At 49.4% G+C, this 23,919-nt stretch overlaps 1 protein-coding gene, 1 long non-coding RNA gene and 1 pseudogene across 8 annotated transcripts in view; 1 reads left to right on the forward strand and 2 right to left on the reverse strand.

The window, feature by feature from the left end:
* Nucleotides 1-796: 796 nt before the first annotated feature.
* On the reverse strand, nucleotides 797-3,098 carry LOC115029406 (uncharacterized). Its single transcript, XR_015045617.1, has 2 exons — nucleotides 1,660-3,098; nucleotides 797-1,438 (listed from the first exon to the last, which is right to left on the reverse strand). It is a non-coding gene; the product is annotated as an uncharacterized LOC115029406 (long non-coding RNA).
* The window catches only part of Slc11a2 (solute carrier family 11 member 2), a 36,045-nt gene continuing 13,149 nt past the window's right edge, over nucleotides 1,024-23,919 (forward strand). Inside the window, exons 1-14 of one of the 7 annotated variants that reach the window (XM_085831848.1) lie at nucleotides 2,199-2,236; nucleotides 4,269-4,361; nucleotides 13,267-13,338; nucleotides 15,209-15,357; nucleotides 16,068-16,193; nucleotides 17,152-17,271; nucleotides 19,216-19,322; nucleotides 19,818-19,888; nucleotides 19,993-20,060; nucleotides 21,143-21,298; nucleotides 21,756-21,914; nucleotides 22,659-22,745; nucleotides 23,397-23,516; nucleotides 23,651-23,800. In XM_085831848.1, coding sequence (XP_085687974.1) covers nucleotides 13,305-13,338; nucleotides 15,209-15,357; nucleotides 16,068-16,193; nucleotides 17,152-17,271; nucleotides 19,216-19,322; nucleotides 19,818-19,888; nucleotides 19,993-20,060; nucleotides 21,143-21,298; nucleotides 21,756-21,914; nucleotides 22,659-22,745; nucleotides 23,397-23,516; nucleotides 23,651-23,800 — 1,347 coding nt within the window. In that variant the 5' untranslated portion in view covers nucleotides 2,199-2,236; nucleotides 4,269-4,361; nucleotides 13,267-13,304. Of the gene's footprint in view, nucleotides 1,075-2,171; nucleotides 2,237-3,999; nucleotides 4,149-4,268; nucleotides 4,362-9,169; nucleotides 9,313-9,475; nucleotides 9,499-13,266; nucleotides 13,339-15,208; nucleotides 15,358-16,067; nucleotides 16,194-17,151; nucleotides 17,272-19,215; nucleotides 19,323-19,817; nucleotides 19,889-19,992; nucleotides 20,061-21,142; nucleotides 21,299-21,755; nucleotides 21,915-22,658; nucleotides 22,746-23,396; nucleotides 23,517-23,650; nucleotides 23,801-23,919 lie in introns of those variants that run through there. The other 6 variants (XM_021182936.3, XM_029469775.2, XM_021182935.3 and 3 more) reach the window with 6 other exon arrangements.
* Nucleotides 11,182-11,615, reverse strand: LOC110310196 (large ribosomal subunit protein eL27 pseudogene; annotated as a pseudogene).

Consider the following 23,919-nt stretch of genomic DNA (forward strand, 5'->3'; position numbering starts at 1 on the left):
TTTCATGAATGGTTTTATGGGTGCTTCTATTTTCTGAGGACAAGTTGTCCTCAGCTTAATCTGCAAAGGTAACTTTGCCTCAGGCAACTGTCTGATAGCTACCACAGTTGGAAGCAGGTCACTTCTTAACCTGGGACTTGCGGGAGTTGAGCAGGCACGGAGACTCTCCTCTGGGGTGAGTTTCCAGAGCCGACATGCTGCTTAAATGTGCAGCCTGTGTTGGCAATCTGAGTCAGCGGCTCTTTCAGTGCCTCCTTAGGTAAGTACACCAGTAGTTTCCAGGAGGCTCCCCCCCCCCACCCCCCCCCCGCCCCCCCCTTTCTTTCTGTGAGCTTTCTTCCTACTACACAGAGAAATCCAGGGCAGAGGCTGCCTCGGGACTTTTTCTTTTCTGTCGGGTACTAAGTTCTGGTTCTGCCCATTTTGCTCCCCTGCCTGGAGATCACTGATTGACTAGCTAATGCCCGCCCTCCGGCTCCTTCAGATCCGGAGGGAGAGACCAGGTGGCGTTTTCACCTTTACTTTGAAGTCTCATAATCACTTCAGTGTGGCACGTACTGAGTGGAAAATGGATGTGGGCCGTCAAGGCTTCGGGTTAATTGGTTCCACCTCCCGTCTCACAGGGACAGAGTCCTCCGCTCACCTAAAGTGGAGTGAGTCCCTGAACCCCAGCTTCACTCCCAGGGGAGTGGCCTCCAGACAAAAGGCTTTACTACATTCCCGCCCCGGGCACCCACTGCCCGCCTCCACGTCCTGCCCTGCCGAATGGCACATAAATGAAATCTCAGAAGAAAACTTTTAACTCAATTAATTTTTACTAATAACTAGGAGTGGCAGAAATACAATTCCTCCTTCTCATGGCCGGTCAAAGATGAAATTTGATTATGCTTTGAAGGGTGCGGTTTGAAATTTTTTCCCTCAGTGTTGACCTACCTTAAGTGTTCTCTCTAGCCAAGGGGAGGCGTACTCCTCTGCATATATAGAGGCTGCGCTGCCCTGAAAAGCCAAACCAGTCCTGCACCATGGGGAAGAAGCAGCCAAGGGCAGCAGCGGCTGCTCCCGACTGTGAGCTAAGTAAGTGGCCACAGCCCAGGGACGCTGGCCAGCCGAGGAGCACACCTGGACGCTGACACAAACAACTCTCACCCCTTTCTTTTCTAGATGTAGCGGAAGGTCCCAGAAGAAAGATTCCGGGTTCGAAGGCATTTAAGAAGCCTTTCTCCAACGCCACGGATGAGCTGGAGAGGCGGCCAAGATTAATTTGTAGTTTCTCTTCTTTCAGGAGACCATACTGTATGGAGAGCAGCGGCCCCGGCCAGGAGCTTTTCTGTTTGCTTTTGCTGTCATTTTTTTTTTTTTTAAAGTTTCCATCTTTAGGGTTTACCCTTTCTTCCTATCTCCGTTCTTACCAAATAATGAACATTTCTCCCGGCAGTTTCTATATGAAGAAAACAGGGCTGTCATCTATACTGTTGTAGGGGAAATCGAGAAGACCTTTTCGGTGGCAACTTGGGTGGGGTGGGGTGGGGGGGGACTGTCAGGCCATAAGACTGTGAAGGGGTGAGGCTGAGGCCGGGGATGGAGCGGGACTGTTTTGGGGCAGGCAGGATAAAATGTGTGGAGAAGAGACAGAGCCAGGTGGGATGGGGAACAACTCACTGTGAGGCTTGGGAGTAGGACGACGGGTGCAGCCGAACTGGCTCCACTGGTCGAAGTTTCTCGGTTCCTCCCAGGCGTGGGGTGTTCTTGGCGCGTCAGTGGGCACCGTGCAGTGGCTCAAAAAGCTAATAGGGACTGCCATGGCGCCTTAGGATCGAGTGTAGCTGTTTCTCGGAGTCATCATCTCTTAGGAGGAAAAAGACGTGTAGCTGCCTAAAAGGAAGTGGCGGGAACTATGACAAAAATGTATATCTCACGAGCATTCCGGGGATGGGAGTTGCTGATATGAAAATGCCGTAGGTTTGAACTGCGAGGACCGTGGCGCGCCCGGCGGAACCACGCCTCCGGGTCGGCCCCGCCCCCGCTCAGGCCCCGCCCCCAGGCAGCTCGGATGGGCGGAGCCTCCGTTCCCGGTCTGCTGGCCACGCAGTCCCACAGCTGCAGGAGTCCAGCCAATCAGGGAAGCGGGGCTCCCGCCCGGCCGGCCAATCACGGGAGGGCAGGAGGTTGACTGGGTCGCCGCTGGCTCCTGGGATATGGAGTCGCCGGCGCGGCGTGTGTGGAGGTGGCGGAGCCGGTAAGCCGGGGTGCTGGCAGGGTCAGGGGTTACGGCGTCCCGCTGTGCGCGGGCGTGCGAGGGGACTCGGACGGCGGCCTGTGGGGCTGGTGCAGCCTGCGGGAAGGGCGCAGCGGCGAGCCCGGGGAGGGAACCCGGTATCCCGAGGAGACCGGGAGGGCTCCTGGCTCAGCATAGGCGCCGACGATCACGGGCCTCGGCCCTTCACCGCCACCCGGGACACCGGACCACCCTTCCGCGGCCGGCCGGTCGGCCGGGGGGCGCGACCGCAGTGCCCTCCCGGAGCCCCGGGTCTCCTGCAGCGCAGCGCACTGTCAGCCCAGCGGCTGCCGGGGCTGCGCGGTCTGCCCGAAGGCCTCAGGCCTCGCGGTTGAGTGCTGCTCGGTTGTCCGGCTGTGTGTGCAGCCTGGGTCCCTGCGCCTTCCAGGCCTCGTTCAGGGACACCTTGCACGCGATGGATGCGCCCCTTCTCAGCGGCGTCCTAGGCCCGGTAGTTTGCCAACTCATTTGTTTGATATTCCACCTTTGGATTCTTTGTCCGTTTCTTGGATACATCATATTTGGAAGGGCATCCTCAGAAGTAGAGTTTCCCCTGTATAAAATGGAGACACTCCGTTATCCCTTGGTTTTCAACAGTGTGATTTAAGGCAGCAAAAGCAAAATATGGGAGGAGAGCTGGTGAGGGCCGGTGGGCATCCGAGAGCTTCCATGTGACCGGTGGGGAAACCACGGGAAACTGTCCACCTTGTCCACCATGGCATTCTCCACCCTGACCAAGTCTCCTTACTTCTTGGCTGTGTTAACTTTTGGTTCAGGCTCCTTAAGCTTTCCTGCGGTCCACACTTAAAGGGTGGGTGGTGAAGGTTGGGCTGTTGGTGTTAAGTTAGTTAATACAGGAAAAGTGCTTAGGGCAGTCCCCTGCTGACCAGCATTTTTTTTTTTTTTTAAATTACTGCTTGCTTGTGCCTGCTGTTTCCTTAAAGACTTTAACCTTCTCAGTAGTCTTTGCCCTGAATCCCCTGGGCTATTGCCAAAGGTCCCCCAGGCAAGGCTTTCTAGCCATACTGTTAGTCTGCAAGTGCATCTAATTACAGGTGAAGAGATGCAAGGTGCTGACAGTACCTTTTTACTCTTTGTCTTTTTGAGACTAGATCTGGCTGTCTTTAACTGGCCTTGAACTTGCAGTGTAGACCAAGTTGGCCTCTAGCTTACAGCGATCCTCCTGCCTCTGCTGAGATCACAGACTTTTACCACTCAAGCTTGGCTTCTGCTGAGTTTATTAAATGGGGTGGTTAAGTAACGTTTTAGGCTGTTTCCTGCAGTAGCTCTGCTGGTAAATTGAGATTTCACCGGTGTTTTTGTTAGCTATTTTACTCAGTCTTGCTTGGGCTGAGTTTATTTTGGACACAGACCTAAAAGGCAGCAATGACTGCAGCACACACGCTCTCCCATGTTCCGGGAAGGTCTGTGGGACTCAGAAGGGGAATTCCTGAACATCGTGTCAGCTCCTCTCGTTGAGGAATAGGGAAGCTGGATGTGAATCTCGGGAAAGCAGAAGCTGTTTTCCCTCAGCAGGGCTAGTGAGCAGCTATGGTTCAGTTGTGACTCAGTGAGTGACTAGAGAGAATTCCTTGCACCAAGTAGGATCTTTTTCTGTTTGATTTTGAAGTCAAGAGCTGGGGGGTGGGGTGGGGGGGGTGCTGTTTATCAGATGGCTTCATTTCTGCTACAGCAAGCACCTGTGTGTGAGCCTCACCGTCAATTCCATTCCAGTGGTTGGAGATGCCAGGAGTTCCTAAGGAGCAGCTGTTGCTCATTGCTCATCAACATTGTTAGGAACTGATCACTGAATGGGAAACTGGAAAGTCGCTGGCCTGAGGCATCAAGCCCCCGCCCATGTGTGGCGCTGCAGGTGGCCTAAGTTTTCTTGCTTCTCTTTGTATTACAACAGTTTAATACTTCTTTAGGTTGAAATGTATTAAAATTGATATGTAATGAGAAGGCTACAAGTTAATTATTAAAATTTTATTAGGTTCCAAAGAGCAGAAGGAAGCATCTACGGCTGGAAGTCTTTTATTCTATGCTGGTCTGACTTGACGCGTACGTTTTCTTTTAAGAAAAGCAGGTAAATTTCTAAGGTGATACCTGCTAGGACAAATGGGTTGAATGTGATCTAAGGAAAGACACTGTTAAAGGTGGGCAAAGCATCGTTGGGTGGGAGAGGAAGTAACGTGCTTTGGTGTAGGTTTCTTTTCCTTCTGGTAGAGAGGGCCTTTGAAGTTGTTCATAGGATGAAGGTGTCAGGCCAGGTGACCAAGGCGACACGGCTGTCAAGCTGGGGTTAGAAGGAAGTTTGTAGGCAGCTTAACTCTGTCAGAGTAAACTGTGAGTGGTCAGGAGGCAGGCAGACCCTGGCTGCGCAGAGAAAAGAGTTCTTAGTAGTGGGTACCGGGCCTGCCCACACACCCGCCCTTTCTTTTTCTCTTTACAGTTTTATTATTTTTAATTATTTGCGCACGCGTGTATGCCTGTGGGGTGCATGTCATGTGTGCAGATGCCCATCAAGGCTAGAAGTGTCAGATCTCCAGGAGTTACAGGCAGTTGTAAACCGTCTGATGGTACCTGCTTGGTCTTCTTGAAGAGCAGTGAACGCTTTTAACCCCTAAACCATCTCTCCAGCTCAGGCCCTTATTACCAAAGACTTAGTTGATAAATACTACTTTTGTCTGACAGTTCAGTGCTTGACAGCCAGTTCTTATCTTCTCTGACACCTGAGCAGGCAGTTTCATTATCAACTGTATTCCTCTCTCCAGATCTTTCTCCCCTCCCCTCCCCTCCCCTCCCCTCCCCTCCCTCCTCTCCTTCCCTCCCTTTTTTCTGTGTCTGGCTGTGTGTCTGCAGACAGGATCTGGCTAGCTAGCTTAGACTGGCCTGCAGCTTCTCCCACACTGGCCGGGAACTCTTAGCTCCCTGCTTTAGTCAGGGTTCCATGACTCCGTCCCCATGCTGGGTTTTCCTTTTCTTGCTTCTTTAATGTTTGTTTGTTTGAGGCAGAGACTTTATTTTGTATGTAGTCCTGGCTATAGCTCACCATGTGGCTCCACACTGACCTGCAACTCACAGAGTCTGCCTTTGCCTCCCACTAGTGCTAAGATTAAAGGCTGCCCCATCCCCACCCTGTTAGCTGTCCTTTCATTCTCAGAACTGAAAATCAAACCGAGGTTCAAAGCATTGCACTGGGTATTGAGTTGAAATTGCAGTTCTCATGGAGGACAGGGAAGAGGAGAGGCTCGCGAAATGTCAGCCTCTGTGTCAGAGAGGGCTGGCCCTGATTCAGGCGTAGCGGCCTTGTATAACGGGAGCGCTTTATAACAGTTTGTGCTTTATGAGCTTGCGTGCTGTGTGGAATAAAGGCATCATAGTAACCCAGGCAGGTAGACGCTCACATACCAAGTGCTGGGGTAAACAGACCTGTGACGCCATGGGTCGACTGGATGCTGACAATCAACACCAGGACGTGCACTCTACCACTCAGCTTCATCAGGAAGCCCTGAGGCTTTCCCCTAAACTAGCACAACGTGCTGTTATTTCTTCTGTCTTGAAGTAGACAAAAACCATAACCTGAGATGAAAGCCATAGCCTGCCTTTTTCTTTCCCTCATCTGTTTGTTTCATGTCAGTTCTTTGTGTGTGCGCATGTGTATGTGCACTCCCGTGTGTGTGTATGTGTGTGTGTATCTATGTGCGTATATTTGTGTGAGCATGTGTATGTATGTGTGTGTGCGTGTGTATGTGCACTCACGAGTGTGTATATATGTATACGTGTGTGTATATATGCATGTGTGTGTGTGCATTTGTATGTGCACTCGAGAGTGTGTGTGTTTGTGTGTATATATATATATATATACACACGTATATGCATGTGTGTATATATATATACATACACATGTACATGTATGTGTGTATATATATATATTATATGCATGTGTGTGCATGTATATTAGAGGCATTGTGATCAAACCTGTGGGTTTGTACTCACTAGGTAAGCACTGTGTGGCTGAGTTATTTCCCAGCCCTCAAATTCATTTTCATAAGGGAAAATAGGCTAAAACATTGTCATATCTTGTTTTTTTTGTTGAGACAGAGTCTCATGTACACCAGACTGGCATTTGGCTTACGAGGTAGCTAAAGGTGAGCTTGAATTTCTAAATTTCTGACCCTCCTGCCTCTACCTCCTTGGTCCTCCCAGTGACTGTAGGTGTGAACCACAGGTTTACATGAGTGAGTGTGTGTGTGTGTGTGTGTGTGAAGCCAAGCCTCTATATACCACTGGTAGACCAGACTTGTCTCTAATTCAGGTATGGGTCACCATGCTCCCTTTAATGTAAATACTGATTCTAAACTTACTACCCCAGGGATCTGTTTCTTTCCCCTCCCTCCCACTAGGTATCGACAGATACCTGAAGATTGTCAGAAAGCCCTGATGGGAAGTCTCTGAGACCGATTGCTACATTAGTCTGGGGTTTTAACAGAAAAGCAGTATGCTGTCCTTAAAGCAAGGAGGAAAGTAAGCTGCCCAGTGCCTCCCATGCATGGGCCTCACAAGGTCAAGGCTCTGGAGTGGGCAGGGAGGGAGATACACTAGCAGTCTTGATCGGCTCTGTTTGCAAATATTAAAACAACAGCAGTTTGGTTCCCAGTCATTCAAGTGGAAAGAATTCAGTTTATGAAGTCCACCTCATGGGAAGTGAGCGTTGGAGAAGCAGGTGGTGGTTTTGTGGGAGCCACTGCTGACTTTCGCTGACCCGGGGGAAAGAGAATCTGGTAAGATTTGAAGATCTTTTCCTGTTAGTCCCTATTTCACCCTTTGGAGATAGTAGCTCAGTAAGCAGCTGCAGGGTGGCCTTGAACTCGTGACTCAGGGGCCTCAGCCTCCTCCATGCTAGTGTTACAGGCCCTTTTTGTCTTTCTAAGCATTAGCTTTGAGCTCGAGAGGTGCCAGGCTGGATCTGATCTCCAAAGCCCCCAAGGTACAAGGACAGAATCCACTCTGAAGTCGTCCTCTGACCTGCGCAGGTCACACATGCACACGACCGCCGCACACATAAGTAAATGTATAAAAGGGTGGTTGTTGTTACTTTGTATTTTATGGTTTGTGATCGCTGTGTTTCTGAAACCGAGTGTTCGATGAAAGAATCCAGAAGGAAAGGTGGCTTTGCCGCTTACCAAAGCGTTGAGAGTGAAGAGTTCCGTAACCTTACTCTCAAGGGATTGCACACAGTGGTTTGGCTGCTTGTATGTAAATCCTGTTCCTGCTCTTTGATTTTACTGAAATGGAAGGCAGAAGGAAAAAACGAGATTTGGGAGGTGGGGAAATTAGAGATGGTGTGCAAACAACCCCACCCCTCCCCAGGACGAGGACAGGAATGACAAAAGCTTTGTTCTCCATGCCTTCAAATTAATGAAGTGGCTGTAAATGTCCCCCCTTTGGAAACAAATATAAGAGATCATATTTTAAACTTAAGCCTTTTGAACATAAGAAACTGATTAAGTTAGATTGTACATGTATTCAGGATTTCATCCTTCATTGTGATTCTTTAAGCTAGGGTATTACTTTGTGGCCCTGGCTCGGCTGGGACTTGCTAGGTAGACCAGCTTGGCCTCAGACTTTTGGCAGTCCTCCTACCTTTGCCTCTTGAGTGCCGGGGTTATAGGCATATACCACCACACCTGACCGAATGCGGTTTTTAAGGTAATGAAATTGTCTTGAAGTTGCAGAGCTGTTGCTAGGAGAGTCCAGGGAGGAGCCGCTCTTGTGACCGCGGCTGACAGGCTGGTTACTGTGAGGCAGTGGGCGCTGAGGGGTCCTGGGTGAACAGCTACTTACGCCAAAGTTGACTCACGGGAAAGGAGATGTGTATTCTCTGTATTTGAGTGGAAAATTGTCGTTTCACAATCTGAACCACTATGTGGACACTAAGACAGAGGAGTTGTAAATTAAGCTTTAGTCTGTCAGTGCCTGCCTACCTGCCTGCCTGCCTGCCTGCCTGCCTGCCTGCCAGCCGCAGATCCCCCTGGAAGCCTCCATCACACAGTTTGTCCCCGGTGAGAGGCTTTATGAAAAGCTGTGATAGTCTATAGAAGATTTGAGTTTTGAGAAAATTAAATGGGGCCTGGCATAGTGTGTGTGTCTTGGAACACCTGGGTTTGAGCCTCAGTACTACAGAAGCAACAGAAAATAATACAAGGACCTGGTGAAGCATTTTTACTGCCAGAAAGATTGCGAGAGCCCAGCACTGGCCTCCATCCCACCTGTTCTTTGCCCCCTGTGCCTCATCGCCCGCCTGCTGGCCTTTCCAGCCTATCCTCCCGACTCCCTTCCAAGTACTGAATTACAGGTGGGAACCTCCAATCCTGCCTTCCAACCGCCTTTTCTTTCCTTAAGTTCTCGGGTTCTCTCTTTCTCTCTCTCTCTCTCTCCCCTCCCCCCCCCCCCCCTCTCTCTGAGACAAGGTTTCTCTGTGTGGCCCTGGATGTTCTCCAGAAAAGATCTGCCTGGCTCTGCCTCCAGAATGCTGGGATTAAAGGCCTGTGTCACCATCAATGGACTCCTAAATTCTTTTCTTAAATATTGTGTGTGTGAGAGAGGGGAATGGGGGGAGTTGCAGGAAGGAGGGGGGATATGTATACTTGGCAGCTTGCAGGAGTCAGTTCTATTTTGCACTGTCCTGAGGATGGAGCTTTGGTAGGTGGTTTGGCCTTGGTGGCAGGCACCTTTACCAGCTGAGCCACTGCACTGGCTGTCAGCCAGCTGTTGCCTTTTATATACACAGGCCTTGAGGCATTGTTATCAATTTTGGTCTATTTCTTTTCCCTCTACAAATAATAGCACACTGTTTAATGAGTTGGCATTTTCACCTGGCTTCATGCGTTGACCTGCTGGATGGTCAGTATGTACACGTCTGCTTTGCTTGCTATGGCTGCGTGGTATTCTCGAGAGCACACAGCTTGTTTATGAAGCTCCTTACTGTGGTGCAGGCGTCCTCAGCCTTTGGAATGAGCTACTCCGTTGCTTAGGTATGTCTCCTTGTGTACATTGTTAGGGTCCATTGCTGTATCGTAGGATATGCAAACTTGAATTTCTAAATAAGAATGTAACCTGATCATCATTTTTACTTGTAAAACAGCCTTACAACTTCTATTTATTTTTAGGCAGGGTCTCACTGTGAGCCTTGGTTGGCTGGAACTTGACATATAGACCAGGTGAGCTCACAGAGGTCGGCCTGCCTTCCGAGCCTGTGGTGATTAAGCTTTGCTGGTTGGTTCTGTGTCCTGTGTCTGCATCTTTCCTTGATGCAGTGGGAAGGGTGACTAAAGCAAGGAGGGGGAATGTCATAGAAGGCAAAGCCACTGGACACAAGTACCACCCAGTGTCCCTTCCCATCCCGTCTTCTGCGTAGTGAATCCTGCAGGTGCTGTAAGCTGCCGCGAGTAAACTATGCGGCAGAGACTGTTCTCTTTGGAATAGTGCGCGCTTGAGACTTCAGAAAGGATCACGTGCCTTGTGTGTTGCTGGCTTTCTGTGCACTTGGTGTAGGAATGCCACTAAGAATGCTACTAGTAACGGCAGCATTTTAACTCTAGGGTCAGGAGGCTGATGTATGACCATGGCCTCAGGTCCCAGGGCAACTTGGGCCACAGTGTAAAAACCCTGTCTCAGAAAAGCCCCCAAAACATAGAACAGATTTATCCTAAGATATTTACAATTTAATTACCTGCATACCTGCGTTAGGCAACTATGTACAGTAACATCAGTTGTTTGATTTTTATTTTATTTTTTAAGAATGTGTGTGTGTGCGCGCAAGTGCGCGTGTGTGTGAGTGTGCCTGTGTGAGTACATGCGCGTGTGTGTTTAGTATGTTGAGTATGGGGAGATCAGAAGATAGTACTAGTTTGTAGGAGTGGGGATTGGTTTCTTTCCTTTGACCATGTGGATTCTGGGATTGAACTCTGGTCGTCAGGCTTGCCAGCAAGCACCTTTGCCCACTGAGCCCTTTTGATGGCCCATTTTCCTTTTTTAAAAGATTTATTTATTATATGTAAGTACACTGTAGTTATCTTCAGACACTCTAGAAGAGGGCATCAGATTTCGTTACGGATGGTTGTGAGCCACCATGTGGTTGCTGGGATTTGAACTCGGGACCTTCGGAAGAGCAGTCGGCGCTCTTAACCACTGAGCCATCTCGCCAGCCCCCCATTTTCCTTTTTTAAGTATAACTTTTTAAAACCTGTTTTGGATTTTTTTTTCTTAAAGTCTCTTTCAAGTGTATTACATACACTGAATATTGTTAAACAAGATATCAGCCCTCATTATGGGAACAATCTGATTTACTCAGTCTTGGTGACAGATCTCAGAAGGGCTCACGCCACATGGCCCCTGCCTGATGTTTGTTGGTTCCTCCTCTGTCTTGTGAGAGCCACACAGGACCGGATCTGATTGGTAGTTTCTTATCTCTTGTGTGCTAGGATTCCTGGGTGTCCAGCCTTACTTGCATAGAAAGACACAGGTAGTCCTCCTAGCTGGGCTGTGATCTGAACCCACATGAGTCAGATGTCAGAGGTGTGAATGCCCTCAGATGAGGCAGGGTGTGTGGAAGGAAGAGGCTGGACTGAGGAGTGCTGGGGGTGGGGTCTGTTGACTGACAGGATCAGCTGTCTGCTGCAGTAAAAAGCTTGGCTCTGGTGACTATTGAGGGAAAGCTGTGTTTCCTAAGTTAACGAGTGATGGTGTGTTTTATACCTCAGAAGACTGAGGAAACCTAAGATCTCCTTTTGAGCCTAGATGATAGAATTCATTAACATTCGATGCATTGGTTCATAAAGAATATCCAGCCGGGTGATGGTGGCACATGCTTTTTTTTTTTTTTTTAATTTTTTAAAAATTTTTAATGACCAAAACAAAAATATACCTAAAAGCGAAGCTTCTGGAAAAACCATTTGTTCTTCCCTGTCTTGTATCGCTCCTCAAACTTGACCTTGGCCTCCCGCCTGGCCTTGCATTTCAAAGCTGGGTCCCTGAACACATCCTTGTTGACAACAGTCTTGTCCAAGGGGATATCCACAGAGTACCTTGTGGGCATGAGGTGGTTGTAGTTATAAACTTTCACAAAGGACTTGATCTTGGATCGCTTGGCAATCTTCTTCTTGCCCATGGCAGCTGTCACTTTCTGGGGATAGCGGTCAACTTCAGCCACCAGGGCATGGCTGTAAGGGCGGTCCGAGGTGCCATCGTCAATGTTCTTCACGATGATGGCGTAGCGTCCAGAGTAGCGTCCGGCCAGGACCAGCACTACTTTCCCGGGTTTCATGAACTTGCCCATCTTGACAGCAGGCAGCCGGCACCCAGCAGCCCGGCACATGCTTTTAATCATAGCACTTGTGAGCCAGAGGCAAGTGGCTCCGAGTTTGAGGCTAGCCTGGGCTACAGAGTGAACCAGGACAGCCAGGGAGAAAACCCTATCTTGAAAAACAAAAAACAAAACAAAACAAAAGAATTTAAAAAAAAATAGAGGTTGAGACAGGAGCAGTGCACTGGGCAAGAGGAGGGAAATTGCTTCCTCAGGGAGGAGGGCTCTCCTTGCCTCTCCTCTGCAGGATGAGTACTGCAGGATAGATAATCTGTAACAATGTTCTCTTTCCCTGTGTATCTGGAACCAGCGAGACAAAGATCACCTAGTAAGAAGGTCCAGAGTTTAAAAGCTCAGTCTTTTATGGGCTAGTGAGATGGTTCTAAGATAAATACCTGTTGCCAAGCCGAAAGCCCTGACCATGTTCCACCCTAGGGACCCACGTAGTGGAAGAAGAGAACCAGGTCTGTCTGGCAAGTCAGGCTGCACCCACGCCCTTGTCCCTGCAAAAAAATAAGTAAATGTAAAAAATAAGTTCAGCCTTTCTGGTGAGGCCTAGTTGAGGGCCTAGTTGAAGGTGGCACCTTCATATGCCACCGCACCCAGAGAAGTGCCACTTCCCATAGATGGAGCCCAGAGAATCCCACAAATAGGGCCTGCTGGTGCCTCAGCATTCTCGGAGGCCCTTGGGCAGTCTGCCTGTGAGTGTCTGGCTTCTCCCAACTTCCAGAGGTTGGAGTGAGGCTGGAAGTGACTGTAGTTCTCCCTCTAGGGAACAGTGGCCCTCCTTGAAGGATGTCTGCCACGCCCTTCCAGAAAACTGAACCATGCCTTTCAGTTGTTAGATAGGCCAGAGAGTTCCAGACGGTTTTCCTTTATTTTTTTTATTTTTTATTTTTTGTTTTTTTCGAGACATGGTTTCTCTGTGTAGTCTGGCTGTCCTGGAACTCACTCTACAGACCAGGCTGGCCTCGAACTCAGAAATCCACCTGTCTCTGCCTCCGGAGTGCTGAGATTAAAGGCGTGTGCCACCACTCCCGGCTTCCTTTATTTTTTCATTCATGGCCTCGGTTGCTTTGTTTTGTTTTGAGACAGGATCTCATGTATCCCAGGCTGGCCTAACACTGGCCTTATAGCTGACGGTCTGGATCTCCTGTACGCCTGCCTCCAGCTCCCACATTTTGTTACTGCAAACCTGGCTGCTTTCTGTTCAGCAGGCCAGTCGATGGATATCAGTTAGATATTTGGGGTGATATTGAGACAAAGTGTTGATGACTGGCAGCCTGTTTGTGCATAGTAAAGCAGGTTGGCTGGCTGGAGAGCTGGCCCACGGGAGTGGGACCCAGCACCCACAAGAACCAAGTGCGGACCCCCAGCACTGAGGCGAGTGCACATACCTCAGGCTAGTTGGGGCTTGCTAGCCCCCAACCTTACCATCTTTCTGGCCTTGCCTTTCATTGTTTCTGTGAATGTCTCTAATCTGGAAAGCAGTGATTATTTTCTGGGCTAGCTAGCTAAGTTAGAGAGATGGTTTCTTTCTTACATACCTTGTTTCTTTCAGCTATAGCTTGACAAAGTGTTAGTTCTGTCCTGGCTAATTTTCCCCATCTCTTTTCTCTTACAGAATCCTATTCTAAGAGCACAGACCCTCAGGTATCTACCATGGTGTTGGATCCTGAAGAAAAGATGCCAGACGGTAACTTACAGCTCTGAGCCATTATCTACATGGGAATGGGCTTTAGGCCGTCCCTCTTGCGTCTGTCCTAAGAAGTCCAATCAGAAGTCTTTTATCTGGTGACAGGGTTGGAATGAAAATAAATCTGGAGTCCTAGAATTCTGCCTCAAATCTTATTTCTAACTGCCACTGAGGCATGACTAGGTGATTTGGTTCCTACAGCAGCAATGCTTGCAGGGACAAGGCCGTTCATTCCCAGGCTGGGCAGTGACCTCTCATGTGCTTGCTCTGTCTGCCAGTGTTTGAGTGGATGGGGCAGAAGCCGATGTCCAGGGGCGAGTCCCCCATGCTCTGCTCCATGCTCAGTCCTTCTAAATAGGAGGTCCCCTCTAGGTCCCCCATTTCTTCCTGACTGGTGAAGGTGGTGTAGACAAGTTTCCTAGAGCTCTCATTTTTGGGGTTGGTTATAGGGATTTATGGGAAAGAGAAGAAAGCTTTGTTTTATGGTTCACCTAGCCATCTGATGCCTGCGGCTAAGTGGACTTTGCTTCTGGTAGGTAGATTAGCCCTTTTCTGCTGGGCCTTCCTTCCTTGCAGTTAAGATTAACTGTAAAATACAGACCTTGTGGAAACGCTGCTGTCAGGTGTCTATGAGCCCTGCTGTCACAAGGTGCCGGCACCCGTGACCACTAGCCCTTCAGCCCTGTGTAAGCCTTAGTCAGGACTCCTGTCCTTCCTGCTTGCCAGTGTCATCTTGAGCCTGACGCCGTCATGGCTGTCCAGTTCTCTTGTGTTGTGTGTCATATCTGAGAGTGATCCTTTGAGTGGGTCCTACCCAGTGATGGCACAGAGGATGTCCTAGTGGACTAACTTAGTTTCTCTTAAAAACTAGATTCTGAGTAACTAGTGGGCCTCCACTAGTGATGAGTGTTGAGTCATAGGTGTGAGTTGTTTGTTTTGTTTTAAGTCGGAGTCTTGTTAAATTGTAGCCCAGGGTGACCTGAGACTGTTGATTTAGCCTCTCAGGCATGAAAGTGAGGTGGTTCTAAAAGTTACCCAGTGGGCATAGAAGTGTAGAATAAGGAAAGTGCTGTGACACTGATGAGAGAAGACACAGAGTTAGGAGGAGGTAGGGCATGGGTCTGACAGGAGAAAAAGGGAGACACAGGGACGAGTGTGACCAGTGCACTGTATGACATTCTCAGAGGGCTAGTAAGATGTTACATTAAACTGACCTAAGACCAAGAGCGCTCCTGGAGGCTTTTGAACTTCTTTTTCTTTCCTTTGAGATAGGGTCTAGGTATAGCCCTAGCCCAGGCTGACCCTGCCATCTCCCTCTTCTTTCCTTACCTCCAGTGGGTGACAGGGTAACAGGCTTATACCACAGTCTGCTTGTCCGTCCGTTTCCAACCATGTGCACGGGCCACCTGTGGAAAATTAATCCATTGGGCTGGGGACATAACATAGTTACACAGTGCTTGCCCAGCGTGCATGATGCCCTGGGCTTATCCTCAGTGCTACAGGAAACCAGGTGTGGTGGCTGCGATCCTAGCACTCGGGCAGGGAAGTAAGAGAGAGGGGGTCACGTTCAGAGTCATCCTGGGCCTCAGCTGGTCTTTACTTATTAGATCCTCTAAGTAAATGTATACACGTATACATACATACATTTATTTACAATGTTGATTAATAAACTGTTTAGGACACACTGTACTAAAACCAAGGTGGGCTCTTGTGCACAGAGCTGTAAGATGATTTAGCTTTGGGTCTAAGGCTGTTGTCAGTGACGGGGAGGGAGCGAGTACCAGATGCGGGTCAGGTGTCCATCAGGGTGAAGGGCTGGAGTTCAGCATCACTGAGAATGCTCCTTGGTGGGTTTGTTATGTTGTCTCAGATGGTGCTTCCGGGGACCATGGAGACTCTGCCAGCCTTGGCGCCATCAATCCTGCCTACAGCAGCTCTTCCCTCCCACATTCCACTGGAGACTCTGAGGAGCCCTTCACCACCTACTTTGATGAGAAAATCCCCATTCCTGAGGAAGAGGTCAGTGGCGGTCCATGCAGGGGACCCTGTGTCCTGGGGAAAGCAAGGGCAAGTTCTGCTCTCGGCACTCATCAGCCGCAGGTCTCACTTAGGCAGCCAGTCTCTGACAGCTCCAGTTCTGCATTGTGGGAAGGCTTCAGACACGGGTGCGGAGTGGCTTTATTTATTTATTTATTTATTTATTTAATGTATATGAGCACACGCTGTAGCTGTACAGATGGTTGTGGGTCTTCATCTGCTTGTTGGGAATTGAATTTAGGACCTCTGCTTGCTCCAGTCAGCCCCACTCGCTGCAGCCCAAAGATTTATTTATTATTATAAATAAGTACACTGTAGCTGTCTTCAGACACACCAGAAGAGGGCATCTGGCTGCTGGGAATTGAACTCAGGACCTCTGGAAGAGCAGTCAGTGCTCTAAACTGCTGAGCCATCTCGCCAGCCCCTGTGTTCTTCTCTTTCAAGTGTGGTTTTGCTCCTGTGTGGGAAGTGGGTGGGTTCAGTTTGGACCAAGTTGCTTATGGAGAGCAGGTAAAGGAAGGACTCCCACTGAGAGAAGAGGCCATCTTATTGGTAAAAAGTGGACGAACTGGACATGAAACGGGGACTTGTGCAGGGCCCACCCTGTGCCGCTGGTGTCGCTTCTTGACGTGTGATAAAATAGAGACGTTAGAACGGGGGATACTCAGACCGCTCTCCTCTCTCCTTTATAGTACTCTTGTTTTAGCTTTCGTAAACTCTGGGCGTTCACGGGGCCTGGCTTTCTTATGAGCATTGCCTACCTAGACCCAGGAAACATCGAATCTGATTTGCAGTCTGGAGCAGTGGCTGGATTTAAGGTGAGCTACAGTTTTACCCTGGCTGAAAAACAAATTTTCCTTGTTGTTATTGTTACTGCTGTGGATGGACTCTTGGACTTCATGGGCTATCTTGGATGCTTGCTGGGCTCTCCCTGTCCTTTTGAGCATTCATTAAGCTCTTACGTCCCTTCTCTTGAGCTCTCTCTCTCTCTCTTCTTTTTTTTTTTTTTTAAGGATTTATTTATTTATTTCATGTATGTGAGTACACTGTAGCTGTTTTCAGACACACCAGAAGAGGGCATCGGATCCCATTACAGATGGTTGTGAGCCACCATGTGGTTGGTGGGAATTGAACTCAGGTCCCTGGAAGAGCAGTCAGTGCTCTCAACTGCTGAGCCATCTCTCCAGCTCCTGGCAGTCTCCAACCTCCTGTCTTACTTTTCTAGTCCTGTAACAATGCTGTGACCAAGACAACTTATAAAATAAAACAAAACAACTTAATTTGGCTTAGAGTTTCAGAGGGTTACAGCCCATACTGGTGGCAGCAGCACTGCTGAGAGCTCATCTTGATCACCAGACAGGAAGAACACTGGGAATGGCCCTCAACCCTCCCCTGTGTACCCCCTCCCCAACAGGAGCACACTTTGTGTCCCTTGCCAGACAGTTCCACCAATTATTCACACATGTGAGCCCTTGGCCATTCTCACTCCAGTCGGCACACCTCCCTTACTGTCCCCATCTGAGTACACAGGTCTGCATTGGCAGCGACACCTGTGTGAAAAATGCTGCGTGGTCTTTTGTAATTTCCTTAGGAGAGACAGCAGCTAAGAGACACAGAGATGCAGTCGCCTCAGAGGTCACATGTAAAACTGATGCAGAGCTCGGGTCCATATTCCTGACCTGGCTTTGTCTTAGCTGAGCTGTCTCCCAGCTGCCCAGTGGGTATTGGGTGTGTCTCTCCTCAGCTCCCTAATAAAGGTTGGCTATGTTTCCTCAGCTGCTCTGGGTGCTCCTCTTGGCCACCATTGTGGGGCTGCTGCTCCAGCGCCTTGCAGCGAGACTTGGAGTGGTCACCGGCTTGCATCTTGCTGAAGTATGTCACCGTCAGTATCCCAAGGTGAGCAGCATGTTGTCCTGATTGTTGCTAACTTGGAGGAATCTGTGTGTCTAGCATCATATGCTGGCCTCAATCTGCACTGAGCAGTAGAGGACTTGGGGTCAGTGTCCCTGGAACTAGTACTGAAGGAATCCTCCCACCTCTCTCGCTGTCAACCCATGTCTCTTCCTCACAATCTAACATGGGACTCCATTTTTTGTTGTTGTTTTGAGACAGATTCATGTAGAACCCGGTACTTAGCCAGGATGGCCTAGACCACCTAATATCTGTTTCTGCTTTTTAGAGTTACAGGCGCACAGTTTCCTTAGTAAATTCTGCATGAGAAAGCATCTACCGGTCACTCTTGTTTTTGAAAAATATGTGTTCTTTTAATAAAGTATATTTTATAAGAGCTTTGGGTTTGCTGAATATTATCAGTTTATTCTGCCCTGTTTCTTCCTTCTGCGAGCTTTACCACCACCTATGTGAATGACTGCGATTGGAAGACCCTGGGGGCGGGTGGTGCTGCAGACTAAAGTCAGGCCTGTGGCTGAGAACAGTTTTAAGTTAGTTTATCTTAGATATGAAGCAGGCCTCCCTTGAGTGTGCCCTGAATGCTGAAGTCGTTTCTGACTGTGAGCATGGTGGTTTTGTGTTGTGGTTTTTCTTCTCGATTCTCCTAGGCTGATTGGTTGATCAGTCAGTCAGTCATCAGTCAGTCAGTAAGTCTGTCTCTGTGTGTGTCTGTCTGACTGTCTGTCACTCTCCCTCTCTGTAGCTTAGGATGTTCATGAACCCTTGATCATCCTGCGGGATCCCGAGTGCTGGTGCTGTAGGCGTGGCCACCACGTGTGATAAATATAAATTATTTTTACCAATGTTTTAGAAGATCTTGCTGTTTTATAATTCCCTCTAGTTTCTTGTTCTTTGTGCACATTTACTAGGTAATGTGACAGGACACTTTTTGTGTATTTAGTATCAGCAGGCTTTCTAGTGCCAGTAAGCCAACACTAACTCAGTTTGCCTTTCCACTCATCTGCTGGTCCAGAGCTAGTTTCCTTGTTTGCTGTTTTCTTTTCTTTTTTTTTTTTTTTTTTAAGATTTATTTATTTATTATATGTAAGTACACTGTAGCTGTCTTCAGACCCTCCAGAAGAGGGAGCCAGATCTCATTACGGATGGTTGTGAGCCACCATGTGGTTGCTGGGATTTGAACTCCAGACCTTCAGAAGAGCAGTCGGGTGCTCTTACCCACTGAGCCATCTCACCAGCCCTGTTTGCTGTTTTCTGTCTGTTCTGAACGTTGACTTTGATCACTTTTAAAAAGAGATTTATTTCTATTTTGTAAGATTGTATGTATGTATGTATGTATGTATTTCGGTATGTGCATATGAGTGTGGCTGTCTGCAGAGGTTCAAAGGCTGGAGGTGGGGTGGGTGGAGGCTGGACCCTTGAAGGAATTGTGAGCTGCCAGACATGGGTGCTGGGAGCTGGCGTTTGATCTTTTCGTCTTCTGCAAGAGCAGTACGTGCTTTTAGCCACTGAACCATCTTTCTAAGCCCCTTACCTTCAATACCTTTTTCACTTTTTGTATGCTGTTATTAAATTCAAGATGATAAAGTCTGTCCCGTGTTTGTTTTATAACCATAGTTATGGGCGAGTTAGAGGTTTTGATTTCTCATTTCTCTCTTGACTCCCATTTTGAGCATATTTGTATATTTATTTTCCTCTGTAGCTTTTTAGATTGTTTTTAGGCAAGAGAGTAAGTGGGAAATGATGAATAGAAATCCCATTCTTCTCCTGAAGAGCTGGGTTGGCCCCTGACCCTGCTTCCCAGTCTCCCACAGGAGGTGCTTCTCTACTCTGTGGCTGTGTAGGGCTGAGTTCTGGGATTCTCCAGTCTGTGACAAAAATCTGAATTCTGAACGGAGAAAGTTCTTAGCAGAACCACCCTTTGTTTTGTAGGTCCCACGGATCATCCTGTGGCTGATGGTGGAGTTGGCAATCATTGGTTCTGACATGCAGGAAGTCATTGGCTCAGCCATCGCCATCAATCTCCTGTCTGCAGGAAGGTGGGGGTGGGACTTTACTCTAGAACATTGTCAATCTCCAGTCTGCAGGAAGGTGGGGGTGGGACTTCCCTCTAGAACATTGTCAGTACTAAGCTGGGTTCCGAAGCCAGAGTGGAAATGAAAAGCCAGCTCTTTAGTGTTCAAGATACAACTAGTCTGGAGCCGCCTTATCTAACAGCAGATGTAGCATGCATCTTCCATTCCCTGGCTAGGTTAAATGGAGGATGCAGCGTTCTGTGGCACAGTTAATTATTTGCAAGGCTGCTTATTCCACTGCACAGTGAGGTCCTTCTGCATGTGACGTGTGCTTTTCAGCTGTTTCCCACACGTCTGACACAGCAAGCTCTCGGGGAGAGCTCCAGTGGATGGGCTGCTGCCACCTCTCAGCCACTGTTGCTCCTCCTCAGGACCTAGCTTTCCCTGGTGTTTGGTGTTGGACAGGGTGTGAAGAAATCGTCCCTGGGTTTTTAGTCTCTCTTCTTGTCTCTAACCCAGGGTCCCCCTGTGGGGCGGAGTCCTCATCACCATCGCAGACACTTTTGTGTTTCTTTTTTTGGACAAATATGGTAAGGCCTGGGGCAGGTGGGTGAGTCCCAGCCGGCAGCTTCGGGCACACGGCTGTGGGGACAGCCGGCTGGCCCCCGTGCTCACTTCTGCACTTCCCCCTCAGGCTTGCGGAAGCTGGAAGCGTTTTTTGGCTTTCTCATCACTATCATGGCCCTCACGTTTGGATATGAGGCAAGTGCTGCAGGCTGTTGGTTAACTGTTTAAAACAAAGCTTCATTCTCTCTCGTTTGTAATCTTTTATTATAAAAGCAATAATGGCAGAATCAGCAGAAAGCCAGGTACTTCTGGGCTGCTCTGGAAGGGATATAGTCTATGGCAAGGATTCATGTGCAAGAAGGCCTGAGGAGACATTTTGGGGCATCAGAAATGACTAGACTCCACAGGACCTTTCAGGACTGCAGTTTTTGGTCTGAGGTTAGCCGCCCTGACACAGAACAGCTTTAGAGTGGGTAGCGAGGAGGCTGTGGGGTCATTGCTGACTGCCAGAGAAGAGCAGTGTGGGGTAGACCTGGACTGTAGTTGCTGGGCCTGTGTCGGCAGCTACAGTGATGCAGATAACGGCAGCCAGACCTTCTCCAGCTCCTTACCTCAGAACACTGTGTTCTCTGCATATCTGCACTGTACTTTTTAAAATGTAATGTAACATATTCAGAAAATACAGTCCTGAATCCTTTGAGACCCATATTAGTTATCTTTGTGTAATTGTAACCAAAATACTGTGGAAAAATAACAGGAGGAGGGAAGGTCTGATTAGCTAGGGTTTCGGAGGGCTTGGTCTGGCCTGTAGTTCCTTGGGCAGATGTGTGTGGGAGACTCTATCTCAGTGCAGACAGGAAGCAGGGCATGGCTTGCCCCCATTGACCTACATCTAGGTAGGCTACATCTGTCAGTGTTTCCACCACCTCTCCAGATAGTAAAGCCAGATAGGGCCCGAGTCCGGTTATGAGCCCGTGGCAGGCAGTTTATACTCAGACCACATCACCTGTGTCAGGGCGGCTAACCTCAGACCAAAAACTGCAGTCCTGAAAGGTCCTGTGGAGTCTAGTCATTCCATTTTGCTGATGATGCTGAGGTCAAACTCAGGGCCGTGCCCATTCTGTTGAGTACTTGCCGACTCCATATTCTCCATATTCTCCATATTCCGGGCAGTTGTTACAGAAGGTGGGGGCGAGTAAAGGCTGCCAGCGTCTGCCTAGGACTGTTCTCCCACTTCGTGCTGCAGTGAAGGCTAATGGTGTTGTGTTGCTGTGTAGTACATTACAGTGAAGCCCAGCCAGAGCCAAGTACTCAGGGGCATGTTCGTGCCGTCCTGTCCAGGGTGCCGCACCCCTCAGGTGGAGCAGGCGGTGGGCATCGTGGGAGCTGTGATCATGCCGCACAACATGTACCTGCATTCTGCCTTAGTCAAGGTGAGCCACGCCCCTCGGCATCTACTGTTAGAGCTCTGAAGGAGCAGTCTTTCTCAGGCTGGCTGGCCAGTGTTTACCACCAAATTGACCAGGAAATGTGACCCACAAAACGCTGGGCTCGTGTTCTTCAGGAAAGGCCTGGAAGTCTTGAGGTGGGGAGGAGGCTTTCCCAGCAAGGCAGGCAGGCAGGCGTTCCTTTGCTGAGATAGTTCAGAGCCTTGGAGGTTAGTCTGTGGTCTGTCCACAGTCTCTGGGCGCTCAGGAGTCACATGGTCACTGGCTCCCCCATTTGTGGGTTGTGCAATGTTGTCAAAGGTCGAGGAGTCCCCGTGACTCGGAGCTGAGGCCTCTTTTCGTCTCGTCGGTTGTCTGATCAGACTTTCAGCTGACTGCAGACTTCTGAGTTATTAGAGACTTTCGCATCTGGTGGAAATGACCACCGCTGTTCTCTCTCTAGTCTAGACAGGTGAACCGGGCCAATAAGCAGGAAGTGCGGGAAGCCAATAAGTACTTCTTCATCGAGTCCTGCATCGCGCTCTTTGTTTCCTTCATCATCAATGTCTTTGTTGTGTCCGTCTTTGCTGAAGCATTTTTTGAGAAAACCAACGAGCAGGTGGTGAGTGCCAGGGTGAACTGCATGCTGGGGTGGGGCAGACAAGAGCAATGACCTGGAACCCAAGGGAATCTGTCTGAAGCCTAGGTGTCACCCACTCATTTGTCACAGTGCAGCCAGTCTGTGGTGGGGGCTGTGGACGCCTGTTGGGGGCTGGGAGGAGCTGGCCTTGGACTCACACTTGCCTCCTGCTTTCATCCTGGCATTTCTGTTCCTTCCTGTTAACTTCTGCCAGCCTGTCTGCTCCTCCTGATGGTTGAGCTGAGGCCAGGTTACAGGGAGTCCCCAAAACAGAAGCACAGGCTATGCAGGACAAGACTCTGGTCATTTAGAATTCTGTGTCCTCTTAATTCCTGCTGCTTAGTATTTTGTTAGTTTGGTTTTTCTTTGAGTTTTTTGTTTGGGGTTGAGCCCAGGACCTTGTGCACGCATGTACGGTGGTGCTAAAGCTGGCGTTCCACCTCAGCCTCTCCCAGAGTCCTACCTAGTCCTACCTACCACTCTTTACTCTACAAGACCTTTGACCCCCGCTTGTGTCTGACTCCTAACGTCTCTTTTCATTTGAAGCCTTCTTGATGCTTTGGGGAAGCCTGGGGAAGGGTTGCAGGCGGCAGTGCACTGGCTGTGCCTGCGTCGTGGCCCTCCTGGGGTGTGACTTCCAGTTTGTCTCACAAGACAGATAAGGGACCTCTTATCTGGTTCTTATTTCTAAAATATAAATTGTTCTTAAACTGCTTCGGGTTTTAGGTTGAAGTCTGCAAAAATAACAGCAGCCCCCATGCTGACCTCTTTCCAAGTGACAACTCTACTCTGGCTGTGGACATCTACAAAGGGGTAAGCGTGCTGTTTGCACTCTCTACTTTGGGGGAGATGGTAACATAATCTCTGGCCTCGGAGTTCATTTCAGATCTGAGCATGGCTCCTGAGTATCTTTTATTTGGGGGGCCCATATGCCAGGAACATATTTGGGGTTCAGTGAGGGCGGAGTTGGGGGTGGTAGCTGGTAGAAGTGGGCTGAAAGGCTGCACAGTGGGGACACTGAAGTTGTGCAGGTATTGATTAGAATGGGAGAGGAGCAGCTTAGTGAAGTTGGGTCACTAGCTCTGCTGGGCCCAGTGATCCGCTGTGACCCCAGGGACAGAGTGCACTGCACTGTCTGCCTGCCTGCCTCCCTCCATTTCCCAGAAAGGAGCATCAAGGAGCTTGTTTTGGGAAGTGTGAGCTCTGCCTCCTGAGTGTGAGGTAGAGGTTAGAGATGAAGCCCCTGGAGCACAGAGAGAAGGGAGGGCTGGGCTGAGGGATGCAGGGCACCAGCAGAGTGAGGTTGGAAGCCCCCAGGTCTGACCAGAGTCAGCGCCCCTTTGTGCAGTGTCCAGCATGATACTTTGGGTGTTCCCGAGCAGAGGGAGGTGCTGCAGAGGGCTGCTGCTCTGGGTGTTACCTAAGCAGGTCACTGACAAGCCTGTCTCTCCCTCCTTCTCCCAGGGTGTTGTGCTTGGATGTTACTTCGGGCCTGCAGCTCTCTACATCTGGGCAGTGGGGATCCTGGCTGCCGGTCAGAGCTCCACCATGACTGGAACCTATTCTGGCCAGTTTGTCATGGAGGTGTGTGCTGGGGTGAAATAGAGGAAGCTCGCACAGCTTGGAGTGTCTAACCCCATGCTTCTGAGGGTTCCTGACATCCCCAGGCATCTCTCTCTCTGTCACATTCGGTCACCAGCTTCCATGCTTCCTTCCAGGGATTCCTGAACCTAAAATGGTCGCGCTTTGCCCGAGTGATCCTGACCCGGTCTATCGCCATCATCCCCACCCTGCTTGTTGCTGTCTTCCAAGATGTGGAGCATCTAACGGGGATGAATGATTTCCTGAATGTTCTGCAGAGCTTACAGGTGAACAGGGAACTGGGGAAGCCCGTGCTGCATGTAGTCAGCATTGACTTACCCTTGGGTAAGTGCCAAGCCTCACGCTGGAACCTGGGTGCTAGGGGTGGCTGAGGGGAAGAAAGGGG

Source organism: Mus caroli, unplaced genomic scaffold (genome assembly GCF_978045245.1).
Source record: "Mus caroli unplaced genomic scaffold, Mus_caroli_1 scaffold_16, whole genome shotgun sequence".
NCBI lineage: Eukaryota > Metazoa > Chordata > Mammalia > Rodentia > Muridae > Mus > Mus caroli.